Source organism: Rhincodon typus, chromosome 18 (assembly GCF_021869965.1).
Source record: "Rhincodon typus isolate 14 chromosome 18, sRhiTyp1.1, whole genome shotgun sequence".
NCBI lineage: Eukaryota > Metazoa > Chordata > Chondrichthyes > Orectolobiformes > Rhincodontidae > Rhincodon > Rhincodon typus.
The window spans coordinates 29,498,511-29,524,375 of record NC_063349.1 but is presented as its reverse complement, the minus strand read 5'-3'; the positions used below and the strand labels follow the sequence as shown (position 1 = coordinate 29,524,375).

At 39.7% G+C, this 25,865-nt stretch overlaps 1 protein-coding gene across 4 annotated transcripts; it reads left to right on the top strand.

Annotated features, from left to right (window-relative positions):
* The first annotated feature begins 432 nt into the window (after positions 1–432).
* Positions 433–25,040, top strand: ifrd1 (interferon-related developmental regulator 1). Of its 4 annotated transcripts, none has more exons than XM_020510599.2 (12): positions 433–696; positions 12,473–12,577; positions 14,014–14,098; positions 14,899–15,023; positions 15,311–15,468; positions 15,550–15,600; positions 15,693–15,871; positions 16,315–16,423; positions 17,246–17,380; positions 21,534–21,662; positions 24,116–24,211; positions 24,513–25,040. In XM_020510599.2, the coding sequence occupies exons 1-12, from the start codon at positions 663–665 to the stop codon at positions 24,600–24,602; spliced, it is 1,296 nt and encodes a 431-aa protein (XP_020366188.1). In that variant the 5' UTR covers positions 433–662; the 3' UTR covers positions 24,603–25,040. The 4 variants fall into 4 exon arrangements, with proteins under 4 accessions (XP_020366188.1, XP_048463422.1, XP_048463421.1 ...); XM_048607463.1 differs by lacking the exon at positions 433–696 and adding an exon at positions 7,626–7,802; XM_048607465.1 differs by lacking the exon at positions 24,116–24,211.
* Positions 25,041–25,865: the final 825 nt, after the last annotated feature.

Here is a 25,865-nt window from a genome sequence, read left to right as displayed (position 1 = left end):
CAGCAGGCCAAGCAGCATCATAGGAGCAGAGAGGCTGCTCCAACCGGGCCTGATTCTGCTTGCAAGGGATATGGTACCATTACGTTTCCGAGAAACCTAGAACGTTCATGTTACCGACACTAAACCTTTAGTTGAATATATTAGTTACAGAAAATTTTTAGAAAGACGATCTGATTTTCTTTTTATGGGGAAGAGGGGAGATAGTCACCCCTGGAGACACACTCCAGAAAGCGAGAGAGAGGTCAATACAATGACACGTCTCGCTAGCATCTCAGGCAGGTCAGTCACTTTCCGCCAACGTGTCAGTAGCAGTTGGCCCGCATTCATACACAGCTCTCCGCTCATTGGCTGAACGTGACACCACCCCTCGCGTTCCTTTCACGTCATGCCGTTACGTGCCAGTGCGTCAGGACGCTGATATAAAGGGCGAGGCGGGCAGTCTGACGCTGACTCTGGTGAATGCAGAGGTAAAATGAGTCGTTTTGGTTCGTCGCTATTTACTGGGATTATTTATTACTTTTTATTGCCGTTTGGTGATTCACATCTGATTCCTGAAAGACGCTACAGTAAAAAGTGTTCTTCAATCGGCTGATCGGTAACAATAACAAGGCGATATTTAATAAACTGCAGCGTGTCAATCCCGGAGAGAGGGAGTCGGGAAAATGCCGAAATCCAAGAAGCGGAACAACAAGGGAGGTAAGGACTGGCAGGGTAGGGGTGCTGAGCATGCGCGCCGGCGCATTGCGCTCTGGGAGTTGTAGTTCGCTCAGTGTGAGATCAGCGGCCACGCGCGAGAGGGCGGATGTTGAAGGGACTACATCCCCCAGCGGGCAGTGCGGCCAGGCCCACCAGCGGCCGGCACTAGCCGGGCTGTGACCGCGGGCGGTGTTTGCTTTACAGTAAGGCCACGTGTGGCCAATTCTATGTTCCCTGCCAGATCCTGATGGGGATTTGTAATTGGTAGTGTTCGGATGCGGACAGGAGCCGGGCTGTGTTTTTTAAATAAAAGATAACCAGGTGTGGAGCTGGATGAACACATCAGGCCAAGCAGCATCAGAGGAGCCGGAAAGCTTTATGTGTTTCTTAATCCGGCTGGCGGTGATGGAGAAACAACTAGAGCCGGTCTGTTGGCGCGGACATTGTCAGGAAATTGTGGGCTGGCTTGCTGTTCCTCATTCTGTTTCGGCAACATCTCCTCACCCGCCCCATCGACTTCACACACCTTGCACTTCTTGTTCAACAAGTGGCTTAAAACGCTGGCGGCTGTTACTTGTGACTGTGTCTGCAGTGGGATTGTCTCAAATAAGTCCAATTCCTCATCCACCTCTACTTTAAAAGTTCGCTATTACAGTGCTATCTTCTCTTTGAACATGTTCAACCCCCGATTGAAAGTGGTGAGGTAGAGAAAACTCAATTCATTTAGGGGCTTTCACGACCAAGAGCGTCCCACGGTTCTTTTCTATGAACTAAAATTTGTGCACGTAAAGTCCCACAAACCGCATTAAATCGTGGTCTTGACTTAAGAATTTGATAGTGGCTAGGAGATGTGATCTTCCCTCTTCATAGTACAATGGAATCTTGCAATCATTTTGATGGAGAAGCATAGTTTGGTATCCTGAAAAGTGGCACCTCTGCAACACTCTATGCATTGGCTGTATAGATTTTGTGCATAGCATAAAGAATATTATAGCATAGGAACAGGCCCTTCAAACCCATCGCACCTCTCCTGACAAATTATGCCTGTGTGGTTTGTATCCCTCTTCCCTGTGCACATGTATAGTGTGCGTGACTTGAATGCCCAACCTTTGATCAGAGGTGAAGTTGCTCCCACTGAGTCACTGCTAGCAAAAGGTATGCAAGTTCCTGTAACAGTGGTGATGTGTGTCCTGGTCCAAAGCTTGCAAATGCAGGACTATGCTGTATGTTATCTAGATGACTAATAAAAATTTCCTACCTCATCCATATTGGCAAACAATCAATATCTCAGTATTTGAATTGTAAACAACATCAGAATGCTGATCAAGAAATTTAAACTTGAAGATAGCAAGAACTCACAAGAAACATCAAAGTTGACATTTTGGGTTTACACCCTTTATCAGGACCAGCCCTGATGAAGGGTGTAAACCCGAAATGTCAACTTTCCTGCGCCTCTGAATTCAAACCTGAACTTGTCCAAACTGTCAGTTCCATCATGCATATCCAGTTCTGAGGTAATCACTTTGAGATTTGCAGAGAAAAATTAGAATACTGGTCCTTCCCATGTTTGTGGGAGCACATAGGATTTTAGCTTCAGAAGGAGAACTTGACATTCACAGAAGTAAATGGAGAACAACTTCTATCTGCACTGACAGTGGGGTAAGGGATCAAAGATTTGTGTTTTTCGGAAAAGCATGAGACTTTCCATAAGTTATTTCAATAATTCAATTTAATTATTCATCATTTTTTCTCCAAACATCTGACATTTTTGCTTCATTTCTGGGTACTTCAATTGTATCTTTCCCCAAGTGGTTATCCTGCAGGCTTTCAAATGTACACTGTCAAGTTGAACCTAATGATTTAATCTGATTGGTTTCTTCCTATTCCAAACTATACATGTGCGATGTAGTGTGTACACCACATGGACACGATTGAATAGTTAGGGATGAAGTTGTAAAAAAGATTCTTTGACTTGATGGGTATTGATTTTGCAGGTTGTTTCTCAATTATGTTGAACTATGTAGCCAAAATAGTGCGAATTGCAAATGAGGAAATTGTGACTGGCTATCGTGCTTCAGTCAGGCTGTGCTGTCACTTGTGTTCTAGTTGCTAAATGAATGAAGCTATCATTGCTGCCAAAAGGCACAAGTAGTGAGGAAAAAATAGGAGAAACATGGGTGTTGTAATCCTTTAAGGAGGCATCTTGGTCAATGATTCATACAGTTGTATGTAATAGCTGAGTGAATGGTGAATGCTAGCTAAACATCACTCTTTAAACTGATCACCAGGATTAGTACAAGTGACGCAAGTCAAGCATTGATATCATAACAATCTTGTATCAGAGGTGAGATACCTGACAATTGCAACAATTTGTTTCAACAAAAATTGGACACACACTCAATAATTGACAATAAGAACATGATGCAACAGCACATGTACATCTTTGTTTTGGTTGACCATTCTCGTCTGTATGAGAATATTTGAGCTGTTTTGTCCAGATTGTTAGACTAGGTCACTGCCATTAGTGAGGTGCCATAAGAGTGAGTTTGATGGATGGAGTCCCAAATATAATGGGGTGGTAGTGGAGGTAGTCTTACCACAATAGTCATTTGTTTTCCTTTCTCCTTTGTTCATTTTTAAGAGGTCGCTGTCTGGGACGTCACTCAATAACTTTGTAGACACTACATGTATGCAGGAAGAGCTCCTTCTAGCCTTGTGATGCATAGTCACAGCCTCGAAATTAATGACTGTAAATTCTTTGGGGACACATGACCAAATTCCTGTTGCATTCTCAATGTACAAGCTCTGTGATAGGAATGTTGATAATGAAAAATTATCTATGGTATAAGCATGTTATCCTTGTATTTTTTCCCTGAGTGCTCACATACATATGGACTTGGGCAGATACAATCCAAACCTTTCCTTTCCTTCAGGTAGTGGTTCTAGCAAATCTTCTCTGAAGGAGATAGAAGGTGGTGGAGGAGGGTTATTTTTCAGATTGGAGGCCTATGACCAGTGGTGTGCCACAAGGATCAGTGCTGGGTCTACTACACTTTTTTTTGTCATTTATGTAAAGTGATTTGGATGTGAATATAGGAAAAATGGTTGTAAGTTTGCAGATCAAACCAAAATTGGTGGGTAGTGGGTAGTGGGCAGTGAAGATTACCTCAGTACAACGGAACCTCGATCAGACAGGCCAAGGAGTGGTAGATGGCACTTAAATTAGATAAATGTGAGGTGATGCATTTTAAGACAAATCAGGGCACACCATAGTAAGGTCCTGGGGAATCCATGCAGTGTGGAAGCAGGCCATTCAACCATTGAGTCCACACTGATACTCTGAAGAGCGTCCCACTCAGACCCACCCCCTACCCTATTTCTGTATTTCCCACCCTAGAAACTATGGGCAATTTAGCATTGCCAATCCACCTAAACTGAACATCTTTGGACTGTGGGAGGAAACCAGAGTACCCAGAGGAAACCCATGCAAACACAGGGAGCGTGCACAAACTCCACACAGACACAGTTGCCTGAGGGTGGAATTGAACCCAGGTACCTGGTGCTGTGAGGCAACAGTGCCACTGTGCTGCCCTGTATTCTTTCTGAAGAGAGACTTTGGGGTGTAGGTTCATAATTCCTTAAGTGGAGTCCCAAGTAGACAGGATAGTGAAGAAGGCATTTGGTACACTCCTTTGGTAGTCAGTACATTAAGTATAGGAGTTGGGAGGTGATGTTGTGGCTGTTCAGGACATTAGTTAGGCCACTTTTGGAATAAGACGTTGAGTTCTGGTCTCTGTGCTACAGGAAAGATGTTGTGCAACTTGAAAGGGTTCAGAAAAGATTTGTAAGAATATTACTGGGTTGGAGGGTTTGAGCTGTAAGGAGAAGCTGAAGAGGCTGGGGCTTCTCCCTGAAGTGTCGGCTGAGGGGTGACCTCCCAGAGGCTTTTAAAATCATGAGGGGCATGGATAGGGTGAATAGCCAGGATTGTTTTTCCCCAGGGTAGGGGATTCAAAAACTAGAGGACATAGCTTTTGAGGTGAGAGGAGAAAGATAAAAGGAACCTAAGGGGCAATGTTTTCATACAGAGGGTGGTGCATGTATGGAATGAGCTGCCATAGTAAATGGTGGAGGCTGGTACAATTACAACATTTAAAAGACATCTGGGATGGTTATGTGAATAGGAAGGGATTAGAGGGATATGGGTCAAATACTGGCATATGGGGCTAGACTAATTTCATCTCAAGTTCACTTGGACCATCTCTGATACCTCTGTCTCCATCTCCGGTGACCGCCTCAACCGATATCTATTTCAAGCCCACCGATTTCCACAGCTAACTAGCGCCCCCCCCGCCAACCCCAGATTCAGTGGTCGAAAATGCTTTCGACTGCATCTCTTGCATTTCCTGCACCCCTGCCCTCACATCCCCTGCCCGCAACAAAAATAAAGACAGAATTTCCCTTGTCCTCACATCACCCCACTGACCTCCATATTCAACGTATCATTCTCCGCCACCTGCAGGCCGACCCCATAAACAAAGATATTTCCCTCCCCACCCCCTATCTGCCTTCTGTAGGGACTGCACTCTCCACGACTCCCTCGTCCGCTCCACACTCCCCGCTAGACCAACCGCGGGAAGTGCTGCGCCTGCCCTTACACCTCCAACCCCCTCCACCTCCTCCATCCAAGGAACCAAACAAACGTTTCACGTTTGACAGAAGTTCACCTGCACATCCATCAATGTGGTCTATTGCACCACTGCTCCTAATGTGGCCTCGTTTACATCGGTGAGACCAAGCGCAGGCTTGGAGACCACTTTATAGAGCACCTGCGCTCTGTTCGTGACAAACAGCAAGCCCCTCCAGTCGTGAACCACTTCAACTCCCCCTCCCACTCCCTGGATGACGTGTCCATCCTGGGCCGCCTCCAGTGTCACAATGACGCCACCTGGAAACTGGAGGAGCAGCACCTCACATTCCACCTTGGGCGCCTACAACCCATTGGCCTAGATGTGGACTTTACTAGTTTCAAAATCTCCCCACCCTGGCCTCATCCCATGACCAACCCTCCCTCCCCATCCCCGCCTCCTTGACCTGACACAACCTGTCGACCATCTCTCCCACCTCACTGACTAATCCCAACCATTGCATACCAGTACTCACTATCACCATCCCACCTACCTTCCCCAGCCCCACCCCTGCTCGCTCTATATTTATTTCTTAGCTGCTGCCACTCCCCAGCCATTTCTGAACAGTCACGACCTGAGATGTCAACTTTTGGCTTTCCAAATTATGCAGTGTAAGACTAATCTTTTACAATTAATGCATAAGATCCAGATCTCTCTGTGCCTGAGCCCTACAATTTCTGTATTTTTTTTGTTCAATCTTGAATGGATTCGCTATCTTAAGTTGCACTGTTTTAGAAAAGCTAATGTTATGAACTTAAGTTGCCGCAGTATGGCACGTGTGCCTTCACACTTTAAAGTATGTATGTTGCAGAGGTACCTCCCAGTTTGCCCTTTTTAGCTTTATTTAGTCAGCTGAATTGGGTACAAGGAGCAAGTCTTTTTACGACTGCAGCACAGTCTCCAATCCTTTAATTGTAATGTCATCTGTAATCAAGAGGCCTTGGCTAATGTTCTATTAACCCTGTCTTGGTCCCACTGTGTTAACTGATTAAAGCTAGATTTGAAAGCTGTTCTGAGGACTGGTGTCAATGAAGCATCATTGTTGTATATCTCACCTGACTAATGTCCATCTTCAGAATGAAATCTGCTTTCCTTGCTTATTCTGGTCTAAATGTGACTGCAAATCTCCAGAAATGTGCTTCATTCTAAAGCTTCCAGCAACCCCCTCCATTCGTGGACAAGTGCTTGCCTTGATGGTGATACCCATATCCCATGGAAGAATATGAATAAATTGTGGTGAATGTGAACTGTTTTGTATTGATCAGGTCGCTATAAAAGTAATAACCTGCCAGATCTAAACTTTCTGATGGCTGCTGTTTATTTTCTGCTTGGTGGTACGTAGGTTTTAAGGAATGCTCCCCCTAATGGGATGTGATTACACTGACCATTTGCATTTGACTCGAACAGATGTTCCAAGACGTCCCCTTTGAGTCTTGGTGCAGTTACCATAAAATCCCTACTGTGCAGAAAGAGGCCATCCAGCCCATGTCCACACCAACCCTTGGAGCATCCCATCCAGACCCAGGCATTCCACCCTATCCTCAATTCTACACTTGCCTTGACTAATCCACCAGTCAGCACATCCCTGGACATTATGGGCAATTTACCATGGCCAATCCACCTAACCCCCCTCTTTGGACCATGGGAGGAAACTGGAGGAAACCCATGCAGACACAGGGTGAACAGACAGTCGTCTGAGGCTATGATTGAACCCAGGTCTCTGGCACTGAGGCAGCAGTGCTGACCACTGTGCCACCATACTACCCAAAAACACCACTACTTGTGCACAGCCCAACTCATTTATACCAAGTGCTCCCCATCAGGGAGTTAAATCCCGTCTCTCATGACAGGCTGATAGTTTATATGGAAATCCTGAAATTGTAGTTGCCATTTGGTGCTCCATCACGGACTATGTAATGTGACACTCCCACAAAGCATCGATTATTAAAATTGGTGAGAATTTCAACTTTCCTGCTCCAGTAAACCAGGTGCTGCTTAGACTGCTAGGTCTGAATGAATAAAAGCTATATGTTAACAACATCTGATGAACAACTGAACTCCCCTGGTGGGCTAGGGTGGAGTGGAATTTGTGGAATGCTATTAAATAGATTTCTTAACTGTTATTAATTTTTCAGAATGTTCACATTTTTAACACTTTTTGGTTTCCTGCTTGGGCGTTTGTGGAACATCCTTCAAATGTGATTGGCTGCTTGGATAGCTTGATGACATCAGTTGAGTTTCACACTAAGTGTTTTCCAGTTAAAACTGCTATGGTTGGTTGTGGTATCGCTGCTAGGTGAATCACTGAGTGGATGTTGTATCTTGGAAGACAGGTTCTTGGGTTGGATACGCTGTTGCCTTGCTTTGGACTGCAAGTTGAGCTGACTCCTACTAGAGTGTCATTTCTTTTTGTTGTTGGTAAGTCTTCTATTGAGTAATGTAAATGCAGGAAACCAACTTGGCTCCCAACTCCTGGTACATAAAGTAAAATATTTTGTACTGTCTGTTTGTTCTTGTTTTTGGCTAATGGGTATTGGTTTCCTATTAATATTTCTGTATTTTATGTGCAGGAATAGCCAGTAATTGCTGGTTTAACAGCAATTAGTCAGCATATTTATTGGCCTGGGAATGTACTATCATGACCCAGCAGGTTATGCAAGATAATGGGTGAAGAGTGTTAATCACCCTCACAATGTCTTGTCTCAAAGTGGACGTTATAGGAAACACTTGCTGCAAGAATTTTGGCAAGGATTAGTGTTCAACAACATAACATGCCTTTGCTTCATTTGGAAGGGAATAGCATTGTTCTATATAATTAGTCATACAGCATGGAAATAGACCCTTTGGTCCAGCAAGTCCATGCTGACCATATTCCAAAGCTAAATTAGTCCCACTTGTTTGCATTTGGCCCATATCTTTCAAAACCTTTCCTATTGATGTACTTATCCAAATGTCTTTTCAACATTGTAACTGTACCTGCATCCACCACTTCCTCTGGCAGTTCATTCCGCATGTGATAAAGCAAAGTTGCCCCTCACGTCCTTTTTACACCTTCGCCCTCTTGCCCTAAAAGTATGTTCCCTAGTTTTGAAATCCCTCAATCTAGGGAAAAGACCCTTGTCTTTCACCTTATCTATGCCCATCATGATTTTATCCTCAGTAATGTCACCGCTCAACCTCCTATGCTCTAATGAAAAAGGTTCCAGTGTTTCCAGTCTATTTTTATATCTCCAACCCTCCATTCCCAGTGACATCCTGGTAAGCCTTTTTTAAATCATCCAGCTTAGTGATATCCTTGCTAGACCAAAACTGCGCACAGTAGTGCAGAAGAGGCCTCACTAACGTCCTGTACAACATCAACATGACATCCAAATTTCTATACTCCGTGGTCTGAGCAATGAAGGCAAGCTGGCTAAATGCATTCTCAACTATCCTGTCTACCTGTGCTGCAAATTTCAAAGAATTATGTGCTTGAACCCTTAGGTCTTTCTGTTCTACAACACTACTCAGGTGCCTTCTGTAAATTGTATAAATCTTGCCCTTGTTGCTTTACCAAAATGTAATACCTCACGTTTATCCAAATTAAAGTCCATCTGCTACTCAGTGCATTGACCCAATTGTTCAAGATCTATCGTAATCTTGGCTAACCTTCTTCACTGTCCAAGATACCACCAATTTTAGTGTCATCCACAAACTTACTAACCATGCCTCCTGTATTCGCATCCAAATTTTATGTAAATAACAAAGCAGTGGACCCAGCACCAGTCCTTGTGGCACACTGCTGGTCACAGGCTTCCAGTCTGGAAAAACAACCCTCCACCAATTAGCAAGCTCACTTTGAATCCCATGTGATCTCACTTTATTAGTCTACCATGCGGAACCTTGTCAAAAGCTTTACTGATGTCCATGTAAACAAAGTCTAATGCTCTGCTCTCATCAACCTTTCATCTAAAACGCAAATCAAGTTTGTGAGACACTCTTTCCCTTTCTCAAAACCACGCTGATTATCCCTAATCATTCCTTGCCCCTCCAAATCCATGTAAATCCATCTTTCAGAATCACTGACAACAACTTACCCACCACCAACATCGGGCTCACAGGTCTATAGTTTCCAGACTTCTTGCAGCCTTTCTTAATGTTAAGCACCCTCCAGTACCTCACCTATGGTTAGAGATGATAGCTATTCTTAAGGAAATCTTTTTGATTTGGCTCAAAAATCCATCTGATATTAGAGTGTAGTTGTAAGGAAAATGCATATCACAGATATAGTTAATGTAAATTGGTTTTCTTAAGGAACAATTTACTTATAAAGTACCCTGTTAAATTATATTTTATTCAATTGAATAAACCAATTGTACAATGCATGCATATCTCTAGTAAAATCCAGCTGTGCAAGTTGAAACTTTGAATTAATTATGTTGAACTTGTTTCTGCAAAAGTTAATTCTCCACTGGATCTCTTGAAAGATTAATCATCTGTTTGACTTTTGCTGCTTTCTTGGATTATATTTTACAGGGCTTGTCCTTTTTGCTATTAAATTATCTGTAATTCATTGAAAGGTGAAATGGTATGAATTTTGCAAAATGTGCCGGTTTGCAGTGCTTGAATATGGGCTTGATAACATTGTGAGCTGGCAATAAATGCTTGTTTTCACCAAGTTTTAGCTCTTCGTGCTAATGCAATAAGTACTTAAATGGGATATGAGAATGAAGATAAAACCTTGTGACCTCCCAGGTTTGCTGTTGTGTACAGTCAGCTTGGGGGATAGTATCCTCCTTTAAAATATAAGATTCCTCCTGGCCAGTGCTCGTGAGAGATAAAAGGTCTATTCTTGGCAATAGTAATGGTTCAGCATATCTTACATTTTGGGTTGAAATGTTATCTGTACTTGAGGTTCTAACTCCTGTCATTGATAATATGAATATTACTTAACTTGAGCAGTTAAAGTTTGCCCTCGCAGAGTCCTTTTTTTAAAATTCCCATCATTTGTATCCAAATACAGCATCAAACTCAGTGAATCAGTTTTTTTAGAACAACAGTTTGGCTGCAACAGCTGTTGAGCTTCTAGCTGTAATGATGTAGCATCATCTCTCCTTTTTGTGATATCTTGTTCCTTGGTTCTGTTTTTTCATTAGCATCTTTGTCACATTCACATATAAAATAAATGGTTGAGGTCACTGAGTTAGTAGTCCAGATAATGCTTGGGGCCTGTGTTTAAATCCCAGCACTACAGCTGATCAAACTAAAATTCAATTTAATAAATGATGATAACCACAATAATTATGATAAATTGAAGTCAGAACCCATCTGATTCTTCCCTGAAAGACATTAGTGAAATCTACTTTTACCTGGTCTAGTCTAAATGTGACTCTATGGTCTCAACAATGTGGTCTGCTCTTAGCTGCCCTCTGAAATGACCTAGTGAGCCATTTTGTTCCATCCATTTAGGGCTGGGTAATAAAATGCTGGCCACGTCCTGAAAGGATGTGGTGTTTTAAAAAAAGTTGACTGAGGAATGAGCAAGAGCTATGATTTAAAAACTAATTGATATGTGGAAATGGGGACCTTAGGAACACGTGCACAACTCATTCAAGCTTGAGGAAATGCCTTAAAAAGGCAAAATGAGATCCTGGGCTTTTATGGAAGGAACAGAACAGAAACGAGGAAGTCAATACTGCACAAAATAATTGCTTAAATTAGATGTGGGTGAATGGGAAGGATCCAAAGCTTGAGACAGCAACAAGATAGGTAAGAGGTGGCTGGGTACAAATAGTACCTGTGAAACCAAGTTTTAATCTTGTTGATTATACAATGAAGGCAGGTGTTAATATGAATAGGAAAGGTTTGGAGGGATATGGGCCAAACACAGGCAGGTGGGACTGGTTTAGTTTGGGAACAAGGTTGGCATGGACTATTTGGACCAAAGGGTCTGTTTCTGTGCTGTATGACTATGACTGTATAAATTTCTTGATCATAACATTGTTAGGTTATTAAGAAACACATTTCCAAATGACCTAATGTCTTTTAAACCCCCTCCATCCTGAGAAAGCCTCTTCTGTAAGAGGATAAATTCTTTGTTTAGTTTCTTGATTTGCTAAGGAGTTAATTGGATTAATTACTTTCACATTTAGGCAAATGTAGCAGCAAATTTGTGTACAGCAAGATCCCACAAACAGTCATCAGTTAATCTCTTGACAGATGTGTTAGCCAGCAGATTGAGAACACTGCTATTTGAATAATGCTGCAAAAATTCACTTGTGTTTTGAAATCAGACCTCTGTTTAATCAGTCATTTTTAACAATGCAGCACTTCTCTGGTATTAGTGACATCTGCTTAGATTGTGTTTGTTCCAGATTGAGCATTAAATTCCACATTCTAATTGAGGCAAGATTCCATCTGAACTCGGGTACTAATTTCAGTTCTGTTTTAGATACAGAAACAAATTGGAAATTTCCCAAATTTCCTGATTTTTTTTTTTGAGCTCCTTTTCCAGCAATTACTTTGATACTTAATTGGTCTAGATTCATTTACACTAAAAAAAAACTGGGTAACCGGGTAGTGATCAAACAAAAACCTCCATTTTATTGACGTAATAACTTACCAAAACACATGTTTTACACTGATGTGGTCTGTTGCTATAATATGAATAACTTCCCAACTGGGAAGGGGTCAGTCTAACATATGCATAATCAAGTGGCCAGAGACAGCAAGGACTGGATGCTGGAAGCTAGCCGCAATAAATGTGGAGCTGGAAAAACATAACCAGTCAGACAGCATCTGAGGAGCAGGAAAGTCAACGTTTCAGGCTGAAACCCTTTGTCAGGACCTAAAACGTTGACTTGTCTGCTCCTTGGATGCTGTCTGACCGGCTGTGCCTTTCCAGCTCTGTGCATAATTAAGGCCCCTTCAACAACATCTTTCAAACCAATTATTGTCTACCACTAAAAGAAGAACAGCAGGCACGTGGGAGCACCGTCTGTATGTTCTGCTCTAAGTGAATTAGCTTGCAATTGCCGTCACTTCTGGGCAAGTGAGTCATTGATCCTTGGACGCTATACAAATGACTCTTCTTTCCCTCCCACTTCCAGGTAGACAGCAGCGAGCAGTGCAGCCTTTCAGTGATGAGGATGCGTCCATTGAAACAATGAGCCACTGCAGCAGCTTCAGTGATTCAACCAGCTTGGCTGATGAAGGTGGAGTATCAGAATATCAATTGGTCCTTCTGTAATGTTAAGCTTCTGCTATAAAGATCCTTTTCCCACATCAGTCCTGTGCCTTGAGTAGATGAAATGCTGAATTCTTTGGAAACTATATTTAAGCGATTAATCTGTGAAACAGTCTGCCTGGTGAGACTAGGAGCTAGTTCGTGAACATTTATTTGAATGTAAATTGGATCAATCTCTTTTTTGAAAAGATCATTTTTAAAATGGTCACATGTATTTGAAGACTCGAAGCTGCACAAATTGAGAAGCTCGTGGTTCTCGGAGCTCTCCATGTCTGAAGTCTTCCTTGCATCAGATTCTTGTAGATTATTGTATCAATTGATTTGTTACAATTGTTGAGTTTGTGAAGTTGCTATCATTCAGACTTGGGAGATATAAGGCAGACTAAATGGGGCTTGTTTTGTTTGACAATTGCTGTGCATTATGGAATTGTGATTAGAATTGCTTATTCAAGTTTAAATTACAATCTGTCATCTTGACTGTAGGTTCTGAATTAGTTCACTGCAAATAGTAATTTCACATGAAGTTGAATTTTTTAGTTTGCCTTAGTTAAATTTGTAGTGTGAAAGTAGGCAGATTGGACTCCTCTTAGAATTGTAAAATCTGATTCCCTGGCTCTACCCTACTAACTTCCAATTATGGAGGTAGGGCAAGAGATGAGCTACCAAGCAATTCTTAGAGTTGGAAAGGTAAATATTTTAAGAATCTGGCAGCTGATTTGCAACTATCGTGGTGAGTGTGAGCTTCCCAGGACTGTTGAAATGAGGCGAGGAGAGCTTATGTCAACACAGTAATTATTTTGGATCAAAACTATTGCCTTCCAAGCTTCCTTTGTCTTGCCTTCAAGGGGTCAATGATCAAATCTCCCTGGTCCTGTGGACCTGGTCACAAGACCCTGACTATAGAGGTAATACTGCAAATGTAATGTACTTTAAACTCCAAGTGTAGGTTCTGCCTCCTAGTTATTATCACTGATGTCAACTCTTGCAGTTCCTAAATTAGATGGATGCAACTTCTTAATTCTTCATTAGATTTAGCTGCAGTTATGGAATGAAGAAGTCTGCATTCATTTGGGGCTTTAAATTCCTCAGTTAGTAAGTTCTTAAACTTGTCTGGTGGAGTCTTGTAGTTTGGGACCATAGCTTGGAAATTTTGTGTGAATTCTCTATCAAATTCTGAAAGCTACACTTTGATTGTCAGGTTTTGCCCCTTGAGAATTTGGTCATCGGTCATCTTTTGACTCTCTGCAGTGAAGGATAAGGGCAATAGCAGTGAAAGAATCTTCTCCTTCATATGCATTTAACTCCCAACATCAACATATTTTGAATACAATCTACCATGTGCATACATTATCTTACTGACTAAGATGACACTTCAGTCCTGCATAAAAGCAATTTGTTTTTTAGCTATTGAAGACGGTGACGAAGAAGCAAGCCAAGAGGATTATGAATATAAACTGAGAGGATTGATTGACAACACCCTTGATAAAAGGTGAACTGAAACAAACTTGAAAATAAAGTCTCCAATCTTTAGAAATGGTTGTATTGGGTAAAGGCTAACTGTTACATAACCAGTAACTGATTTGATGCAATTGTTGAAATGATTATTCCATATGCTGGCCTTCTAGTGCACTGGTAAAATTTGACTCACGTTATTTACAATAATATCAATTGGAACTGATTGGGGACCAGCTAAAGGTGAGCTTCTGCTTCATTCCTGCTGCACATTCCCTAAAGTTGAATGCTCACCAACTTAATCACTTTCTGATCGATCATAAGTATTATTGTTTCTGCACACAAAAACCCTAAAAGATTATAGGGATAGAATTGTCTTCTTCCTTTAGAGGTTAAAGATTTAAACGATCTTGTGGTGAAAGTAAAGTTTGAACATGTGAATTTCTTCTATCTGTATCAGACAATTTTTTCTACCTTAAACCACTTCTAGCATGCCTGACATGATGAAGACTAATTTGCTAAGACCGGACAGTATTCATTGCTGATAGGCAAGTTAAGTGCAATAGTTTGTATTTTGAATTTTTGAGGCTTTATGCCAGTGGGTAATCTATGATGCCTCTATTTTTCTCATATAGATCATCTGCCAACTATGCTAAAGTTGATTTTCTTTACTTTTTTTCCCTTATGGAAAAGTTGATGACTTTTGTCTCATGCAGTTGAACTTCTTCAACATCGGTTAATACTTTATTGATGAGCCAATAAGCACAGCTACAAATTCATAAGGCTTTTGTAGAAATGCAATATGTTTCACTAAACCAATCGTGATTATTTTAACAGTGCAAAGGTCAGATTGTGTGCTCTAGAAGGACTGAAGTCTGCATTCTCGTCTAAAATCCTTTATGACTTTATTCTGGAAAGAAGGGTGACCTTAACTGACATTATTGAACGTTGTCTGAAAAAAGGTAACGGATACAGGAATTATTATTTTTTAATCTAAAGAAAAGTTTAGAAATACAAATCTGCTTTCTTTTTTGTTTATGAAAGTTTTAAATATGAACAATTGATGCAGCTGTATTTGTGCTTTTTAAGTTTAGACCTTGGCATCAAACTTCAATCGTGTTCAGATTAGTTACATAAATGTTTTTCTTGAATAACGTTTGTGTATTTGTGATTTAAAATAATGCCCAAATTGCAGTTATCTTGGTAAACTATGCTATTGCATGTGAAACAATATTTTTTTCACGTAAAGGCAAAACAGAAGAACAGTGTATTGCTGCCCAAGTTGCTTCTCTTCTTTGCATTCAGCTGGGATCTAGCATTGAAAGTGAAGAGGTCTTCAAAAGTTTGAGGCCCATTTTCAAGATCATCCTTACTGATGAATCAGTCAGTGTACAAACACGAAGAGCTGTAAGTAGGTTGGACTTTTAAATGTTTGAAGTCACTGTCTTTCTGATACTAACTTGCAATTTTTTTTTGCTGTTTTTGCAGTGTGCTACCAGTTTGGCTGTTTGCTGCTATGTTGCAGCTGATGATATAGAGGTGAGCATGAGTATTTTTAAGTACATTTTTGCAAAATAAACAGTTTTGAATAATGAAACCAGATATTTACAGTACAAATTAATTGCCAACAGGATCTGCATTTAACGATGACCTATCTTGAGAGTGTCTTCACTACATCCTATCAGAAGGAGGTTCAGACAGATTGCTTTCGCAATGCCCAAACGACAAGTTTGGGCATCAGCACTTTGGTAGCATGGACATTGCTGCTAACCATTTGTCCACCTTCTCTCATGAAGAAGATATTTGAAATGTATGTTAATTCAGTGCAGTGATTTTAATAATTGTTTACTTTATCCATGTTAAGTTTTTTTTGGTATCATGTAAGTCAAACCTGTGTCATGAATTTGTATTCCAGTTGGCTGCTTTTAAAATTGGCTAGTCAAGATTATCAATTTAGTTTCTACATTTCATTTGCATACTGGTTATAACAACATTGTAATATGATCACGATTACACTCCTGATGTAGGACTGAATCTTCATGTACATTTAACCTTGCTGTTATCAGTCACCTGGTTTAGTAAATCTTGTACCCTGTTTGAATTTTATTAATATTAAATAACAATTGTAACATATATGTAAGCCTGTATAAAGATAAATTATTCTAGTTGAGAATAGAAGTTAAATGAATGCATTTTGAGAACAAACTAATTTCATAAGAAATTCTAAAACTTGACAACTATATTGTATTTTAGCCATTTGACCAAACTTCCCAGTCTTCTTTCTTGTGGTGATGTGAACATGAGGATTGCTGCTGGCGAGACAATGGCTGTGCTGTTTGAGTTGGCCAGGGATCTGTGTGATGTAAGGTTTTTTAAAGCTTATTTTTTCCTTGCCTTCTACTGCCTTCAAATTTTATACAATGATCCATTTAATAGAAGTGGATAATGGAAAGATAATTATGATGGAGGTTATGATCCACAACTCCAAAACCAAGTGACATTTGAATGAAGGAAATTTTAATTATTAACTTTTTAATCCTGTTATTCTAGGAAACTTCAGCTTGGTCCCACTTATCCCAGTTTTGCTAGTAAGGACCCTGTCCTTGAGAGATGAAGTGATGGGAATGCTTAAATGCTCGAACTATAACTGACCACAAGAACTATATTGGAAAGTTAAATTTATAACTTGTGCAAGCAAGATAGGTGTCAAAAGATGCTAGGTATCAAAGCAAGTAAACCAGTTTGCTCACCTCTTGCCGAACCTCAAGTTTCAAGCAGGCATCGGAAACTAGTTGCCTCCCTGTCTGATCTTTGTTGCAAGAAATTTATTGTAATAAAACCTATTAACAATTATGCATCCCTTTTTCTAATGGGACTTAATTGCTGTGTGCCAATTATGGGATGGTAGCTGAAGGAACCAACATTCTTTCTTTTTTCAAAATGGAATAATCTGGCGATTTTTGAGGGATATAGGGAAAAAAGTAGGGGACTGCAAATAGCTGAGTTACTCGTGGAGAGATATAACTAGCTAAACAGCTTCCCATACCATAACCATTCTGATGATGACTTGCATGAAAATTTAACTGAAATAATATTGTATATACAATTCAAGTGGGGAAAATCAACTTTTCAAATTCAGTTACTATGGCACAACCCTTTGTAAAGGCTTTACATCTTTCAACAGGATTTTGAATATGAAGATATGGATTACTTGTGTGGAAAGCTGAAGGGTCTGGCTACAGATGGCAACAAATATCGAGCTAAAACAGACAGGAAGAAACAGCGTTCTGTATTTAGAGATGTTTTGAAGACTGTAGAAGTATGTCTGTTTGCTTAATTTGGGGAATTCATTTTGGGTTTGGTTTTATATCCCTAATTCTTCTCTCTATATATTTGATTTTCTGTTCTGTAATTAACACAACACACTTCTGAAAATGAGCAACTGAGTAGGAGATTCAGATAAAAACCAAAAGAACTGCGGATGCCGTAAATCAGGGACAAATACAACGTTGCTGGAAAAGCTCAGTAGGTCTGCCAGCATCTGTAGGGAAAAAAGCAGTTGATGTTTTGGGTCCGGTAACCCTTCCTCAGAACTGGGAAGCAGTTCTGAGGAAGGGTCACTGGACCTGAAACGTTAACAAGAGATTCAGGTAAGTTTCTGAAATAAAAGCTAATGCAGTCATGTATAGGCAGTGGAAACTTGCAGGAGTCCAGAAGAAAATCCATTTTTTGGATTTCAGTTTTGCAAACATGTTCCTTTATCCAACCCATTTTTTAAAAAGCAGCCTCTATGCCCATCTGTTTTTTAGTGAGGTATTTGTTTTTACCATGGGTTTTTAACTAAAGTTTCTTAACTAAAGGTTATAGTGCAGTGAGCTGGGTTAGCTGCAACATTTAATGTTCTCTAAGTGTACAGATTGAACACTCTGTCTAAACTTGGCAAGTATTTCTACAAATGAATAGGACACATTGTCTGGAAACTATTTTCCATTAATAGCAAAAATGTATTCTTTTGACCTTTTTGGATTATTAAATGAACTTTTCTACTTTGCTAATTTTGATCTCTGCCTAGATTTGTACATTGTATGTAATGTCTTACTTTGTACTGTGTACTATACCAATAGTCCTTTCCCGGAGACCGAACTGTTTTTACTAGATCCTATATTTGAGATGAGAACCAGGGAGGTAGTTCAAAAATAAGGGATCTTCTATTCAAGACAACTGAGGCAAAACGCTCAAGGATCATGAGTCTTTTTAGAACCCTTGCTTTTTGCGCAGGGAGCAGTGGAGGCAAGGGCTATTTTGAGTGGAAGTAGACGAGCTCCAAGTCAGCATCTTAAGATTATTGGTGGTAAGTGGGAATAGGGAGTTTAGTCCTCAATCTAGTCAAGCATTATTTTGACTGACTGAGTTGAGTCAAATGGCCTGTATGCTGAGCTCCTGATTTGTTTACTGATTGATATCATGTGAAACTAGAAATTGTATATGACAAACTAGAGTAGAATTGCTGCTAGGATCCATCTTTGGGCCATTTCATGTCTGTGCCATCTGTATGGCATGCTGCACTTGACAGAATGCATGGAAAGAAGTTGGAAACTAGCATCATATCTAAATTGACTCCTTTTTTGAACTTTCACTTTGGAATTGCTATAAAAAATTTGCTGCCTAACTGTCTCAAACTAGATTACTTCATTGTGCATGTATTGCACCTGAATTTGCTCTCAATAAGACTGATATCACTATCTATGAAACAGCACAGCAATTAAGGTGGGGTTTGTATTTAAATGCTGATGTCCAAATGTGTCCACATTGTGGTGCTGTGCTACAGTTTTGTGAAAAAGACATCTCTGCCTTACTGACAGGCACTGAACAATATGAAGTTTCTATAGTAGTGCATTCAAAAACTAAGGTTACCACAAAGTAAAGTCTTACTAATTTTAGACCCGGTGCTACTTTCTAAAATAACCAGTCTTTATTATTGCCAGAATTTCAAGTTCAATGCCCAATATTATTAGAAACACTAAATCTGAATGAATGAGTCTTTAATTCTTGCAGGTTTCTTGCCCTTTTCTGTATTGGATTATCAACTCTAAATTTTCTTTCTTAAACACCTGGTAAGCAGTACCAGGGTACGTATCCTTCTTATTTTAAGAATGCATGTTTCCTTGACTTCAGTATTTCCACTTCTGAGGATAGGCTATCTACTATTGTCCATTACAAGCCTGCTGAATCACTTAATTTCTTAAAATGCAACTTTTCACCTTGCTTCCTGCAAGGATACCATTCCATTCCATTCCCCCAGTTTTCCTGTCTTTCCTGTTCTAATGATGCCACCTTCCACTGGACTGCCTCTGCCAATGACATCCTTCCTCCATTAAGGTCCCTCTCCTTGCACATGCACAACTAATATTTTGAGGTTGACAGGGCCATAAGGTGAGTTTGAGCCTTCTCCACACTTCTTCTGTCTTCACCCCTTCCCTTCCTACCCAGAAGAGTTCCATTTCAACCTCCCTTTCCACCACACTACTCTCCATGTTCAAAGGATCATTTTCTGCTGCCACCAAACACCTCTTTTCCCTCCCCTTTATTGTGTCAGCATTTTGTACAGATGCCCATGATACCCTGGTCCATTCCTAACACTCCCTCACTTCCCCATGTTACTATCCCATGCAATTGTAAAAGCTGCAGCACTTGCCCATTCACCACCTTACGGGCGAAACAGATTTTTATTTGTAATTTCAATCTAGTTCACTGCATTCACTACACAAATACTCTTTTACATTGGTGAGACTAATGGTGATCACTTTGCAGAACAACACCACTCTGCAGGGATGACCTTGACATCCCAGTGGCTTACTATTTCAATAAACCACCTTGCATCAGGCTAACACTCTCTTCTATCTTGGCCTTGTTGCAATCTTTCACTCAGGCTGCAGGAGTACCACCTTATTTTCAGTTTAAGCACTTTACAGCCTGTCTCCATATTGAATCCATTACTTCAGAAACTGACGACATTCTGTGTTCCATTTTTCTTACATTCTGTTTGCATATCTTCTCCCTTTTCATGCTTCAATTTGCACCCGTTTTATGTCTCCTCTTCTCGCCGCCATTAACACTTCCATTGTCTTTTGCACTGGGCCTCTACACCATCTGTCCCCTTGCTGCTTCTCAGCTTCTCAAACGTATAAAAAGACCCATTTTCCAGAAACCTTTCAATTCTGAAGAATAGCATTGGACTCAGTTAACTGTTTCTCTCTCTCCACACGTGCTGTCAGACCTGAGTTTTTCTAGCATTTTGTTTCAGACTTCCAGAATCCACAGTACTTTGTTTTATTTGATTTTTAAGAAGATGCTTGGGTGTTGACTGGAATCCTGATTTTTCTTGGTTCAGCGACTTGCGAGCATACGCAATTAAATGTAAATTTGCAAGAGCTTGTCTAACTAATGATACTAATGCTGTTGGATGGCGAATGCATTTGTCCAGTCTTTAAAGGTTTAATAGGTTCGTCCTTTTTCTAATAAGAATGCCCGACACCTCAATGTGCTCAGAGCATATCCGTGAGACACTCGTGTAGTACCCCTATCCGGTTTACTCGTTTGCTTGTGTGCTGCCATGGACAGAACGTTTCACCAAGTATGTGTAAAACCTTCTGCATCTGCAATGTGAACGTATGTTCAGGAGTGTTGAGACAGAAAGCCTTGTCATAATTTTCCTAAAAACAAGTAACTTGTCATTGCAGAGTTTTTTTAATGTTTTAAACGTGAATGCATATACCATTGAAAATTGATATTTTACAAATTAAGTCACTGCTTACCTTGTACACTTGATGGTTATTATGAGCAAATTGAAACTTGGTTAATGTCTGCTTCAGAGTCCAGACTGAATTACTTTGTTCCATATTGCAACAGATTCAGTAAACTGAAGTTTGTTTTTTGTACTCTTATCATCTACAGTTTGATACAGTAAATGAATGCGTATGTGCTGGCAAGCTGCTATTTGCTAAATGATGGAAAAGGTCATTTTGAACGTCACTGTTGGGAAAGCATTCAAGTAAATAAGTAGTAGTTCTTCATTCTTGAACCATTTGCACTGGTTTAGACACCTGCACTTCATGTTATCTGGATGTTTTATTTGTTTATTTTAGAACATAGCTTATCCTTTGTCCTGAAAACATTTCTAAACAAATCCCCTTCAGTTGTCCTGAGATAAGTACTGTTTAGCCAAGAAACTTCTCACTTCCACTATTGCTGCCTGTTCTGCAGTCAAGTAATAAGAAACAAAGGTTATTATAAAGTCCAGAACACTGGCTGTTTTTAAAATGTACCCTCCAAGCAGAAGACACAAACAGCCTATGTTGGAGGAGTTCCTGATTTTTCTGGGAATCAGTGTCTGGAAATGTAACCCTCATCTCAATCTTATAAAGCAGTAAACTAAGTATCTGACACTGGTTACTCTTTTTTGCCTTCCACAGGAGGGAGACTTTGACCCTGAAACCATTACATTTGGTCCTGAATGCATGTATATTGATAGCTGGGTTAAAAAGCGTACTTATGAAACATTCAAGGAATTGCTTGCATCTGGTATAAGATTCCATCTACAGGTTAGTTGATTTCCTAATTCATGATTGAATGACTAACCACTTTTTTGTTTTTAGTATCTTTCAAACTCTATGTAATTCCCAGGTGATAAATTACTGCCATTTGGACAAACATAGCCAATTTAAAGCGCAAATATCATTTCTAATAAAAAAGCTGCTCTAATATTGTAGAGGGCTAAATGTTTCAGATTGTTACAGGAATATGTTGCAAAGTTGGGTATAGTAGATTAGAAAGTAGGATGTTAGAATTTGTTTGTGAAATGACAGGAAGAGTATCCCTTTTAAAAGATGTGCTTTTTCTAGGCTTGGAGATTTTAAACAATCTGCAGATGCAGAGTTTCGCGAAGTTCAAACATTGTATCAAAAGGCTGTGTGGTTAGCAATCTTTGCAGCCATTTGTTTAGGCAACCAACGAGAATATCAGCCAATTAATTTAAACCAGCACTCGGACTAAAACTCAATTAAATTCAAATCTGGTGTAGAGCTGGATGAGCACAGCAGGCCAAGCAGCATCAGAGGAGCAGGAAACCTTTTTTCTGAAGGAGGGTCTAGGCCAGAGGAGCAGGAAACCTTTTTTCTGAAGGAGGGTCTAGGCCCGAAACGTCAGCTTTCCTGCTGCTTGGCCTGCTGTGTTCATCCAGCTCTATACCTTGTTATCTGACTAATGGTACTGTGGCACTCTTGACTAATACTTCTGCCGTATGAATTTGATGGAGAAACATGCTCCTGCTGAAAGAACAGTGGAGGAGGCACCGATCAACATTCAAGAAGATGTATCCTGGCTGTAATTTTGAGAAACTAATTAAGGTTTATAAAACTTTTTTATATAAGTGGGACTGCTATCTATTAGAACAGCATACCATTAGAATTTTGTTTTATTCTGGAAGAGCTAGTAATTAAAGGGGGGGAATTGTTTGGTTTGTTAGTAGTTCTGTTAGTTTGCTCACTGAGTTAGATAAATTGTTACTTGTTTTATAGAGGCTATCCACGTTCATTTCATTTAACCTCCCCTTTATAACAGTGTCTGTGGCTGAGAGGCAGGTTATAGTACTTTTCACACTTTCTTTAACAGGTTGAGGGCAAGGCAAGCTTCTGTTTTTTGGTTTAAATTAGAGGGAAGTTGAGCTCTGCTTCTGGCATTTCCGTCTGTCATGATCCAAAGTTTAAATAAAGAGAAGGGGCTTTGATTTTTTTGTTTCAATTCATGTAAAAATGCAGCACTTCAAGTAAATTTGTATCTTGTGTATTGTCACTTGGTGCTTCATTTATAAGGCAAAATTTGAGCCGCATAATGTGATAAATGGGGCAGCTGGCCAAAAGACTAGTTGGGTTTTCAGGACCATCTTCAAGAAGGATATAAAGTGTACAGCCCAGAAGTCTGATTGTATTTTAATGCTTTCTACTTGGTGACCCTCTGAAAAATTTGCTTTTTAATATTCTATCCTAAAAATAACTGAACTATTTGTTGTCTAGTTGATCAACTTGCTGTTTTTGACACTTTACTTTTGCTAATGATATGTACTTTAAAATTTCAAGCTGATTTTTGAACCTTTTTTGAAAGTATAAATGAAACCTGCTCTAAACAGTACCCAATTCAGCCCAAATGATCCCTGTTAGTATTTATTTTTCATACTACTGACCTCCCATTTCCTCACTTTCTGTTCCTTTCTCTATTTAGCTTCCTCTTAAATGCAAAGAGCAACAACTTTCTCTTCCACTTGCACATTGCGAAGTGGAGAATGTGCATCTTTGATTTTTTTTTTCCCATTTTTCCATCTGGCTTCACAAAGGTATTAATCCAAACAGATATAGTATTTAGGTTCCAGCTGGTGCTTCTCAACATTGGTGGGGATCCCTCTAGGAATTGACCAGCTCTGACTTGTTTGAATATGGGGACAGTATAAATGATCAGGCTAGATTGTAGCAACAGTCAGAAGCTAGGGGGAAGGAACATTGAATTAGTTGATATACAATGCAGTTGACCTACTGGGGGAGACAATCTGTGACTAGAATGGCTTTTTTGCTATTGATTGGTAGAGACAAAGTTGGTGAATGTAATGCTCCTTTTTTTGTCCTGATTGCTAATACTGATTTTCAGTTGTGAAGTTGCATATTTCTCCAGACCAATATGCTGAGGGACTGCTCTTTGCAGCTGTACAATTGGCAGTTGCTTAATGACTCATTTGGCTTTTGATTTTCTAAAGAGGCCCAAGAAAATCTGAGCTACAAAGTTGCATTTCAAAAGTGTTAAGGACATTGGTTTGGCTTTGTCCTGTAAAATGAAATTGTGCACTGTTCACTTAATATGCAAACCATTGTGCAGCTACATCTGAGGGAGTGAGATGATTACAAATTCCTTGTAAATCTTGTTGCCTGGTGACTTTTTTTCTTCAAGATGATGAAGTCATTTTTCAAGAGTTAAAAGCTCTTTTGTTCTAATATTTCTGTTTAAACAGGCTAATGAATTTGTCCGCAGTGTCTTTGAGCTAGGACCACCATTGCTGCTTGATGCTGCTACACTCAAAGCAACCAAAACATCTCGTGTTGAGCGGGTAAGGCAAAAAATTGCACTCCCCTCTAGTCCATAAACACTTCTGTATTAATGTAGTTGATGAAAATAGAATGCAGATGGTTTGCATTTTGAAAGAAGATTTGGCTGGATGAAATTTGCACGTTCAGTTTACTTTCTAATCCTTGATCACTTCTACTTCCAACTACTTTATCTGATTTACAAACTGATTCTTTTAGCTGGCAATGAAATGGTAGAACAGTACAGTGCAACACAGACATTTCAAAATAAAAACTACATTTTATTTTAAACTGTTATTTTTGTGCACTTGTTCTGTTTTTCAGCACTTTTACAATGCTGCTGTTTGTAAAGCTAGAACTAAGGCCAGGAACAAATTCCGTGACAAGAGAGCAGACATCGGAGAATATGTTTAAATTCCTGACAAAATTCCATGGGAGGTTTCCTCTGCCCTAAGTGTAACTATTACATTTGATCTTTGTTAGATGTAGCAAATGGAGGAAATCTCTGTATCCTTCCCTGATGCATGCACACACTAGAACTCTTCCTTCAAACCCATCATCAGTGTTTGCTTCACTTCACTTTCCAATCACTTCTGTATATCAAATAACCGCTGAAACCTAAGTATAGTGGATTTCTCTTTATTTTGTAACTGAACTTTGCACAGATAGGAATGATGCTATTTAATTTGTACAAGACTTTAATTGGTGTAAGTAAACTTTTGTAACTCCAACTTGATTTAGTTATAATCAAGTATTCATGTTTAATGTGACTGGATTTTAAAATTTATAATGTAAACATTGTATCCACTTTGTGCTGACTGTCTATTTAATAAATAAATGCATTCAAAAACTGGCAAGAACTTTTTTCTTGAAAGTAAATTGAAAAAGTTCAGAATACAAACTATTAACTACGACACTTCATAAATTTTTGAAGGCTGGCAATATTTCACAGGCCTGGCAGCATCTGGAGGAAGCAACAGAGCACCATGGAGGATCCCTGAATTGAAATGTGAATTGTTTGGTCATCGATCTGCAGGTTAACTGTTTGTCTCCATCAAAGCTGCTGGATGATCTGAGTATTTCGAGTCTGTTTTTGATTTCTTGCACCTGTAATATTTTTGTATTTGTACGCCATTCTTATTGGAAGGTAAGTGTTCAAATGTCCTGGATAATTAGGAAGAAAAATGCTCCCTCATTCTTTGACCATGGAGAAATGAAACTTTAGTGATCAGGAGACTTACCTTTTAACAAAGTTCAAAGATTCAAGACTATAAATATTCAATTGCAATCTCTTGTGCCCAGCTGCAATATAGTGTTATTTTGGGCAAGGATGGGATCTCTTCCTCCGCTAATCCTGTCTTGATTGCTGGAAACAAATTTCTACTTTCATTTAAAATATCTAGCTTGCTAGAAAATGAAGGAACAGATAACAAAAGTGTGCTTCAGTGAATAATTAATAATAAACGAAGAATGCAAAGAAAAAGTAGAAATATGATGTCAAACACAAATTGTGTAATTTTAAAAGGAGCGTCGAAGACTGACAAACTTAATGGTAAATGGCAATGTTTTCTAAAATTTTGCTGTATTTCAAATTATCCTGCATGCATTGGCAACAGAAGTACTCCAATGCTGAGGTTGTCCAGCATTTGTGACTTCAAAACAGGATTTAAAATCCAG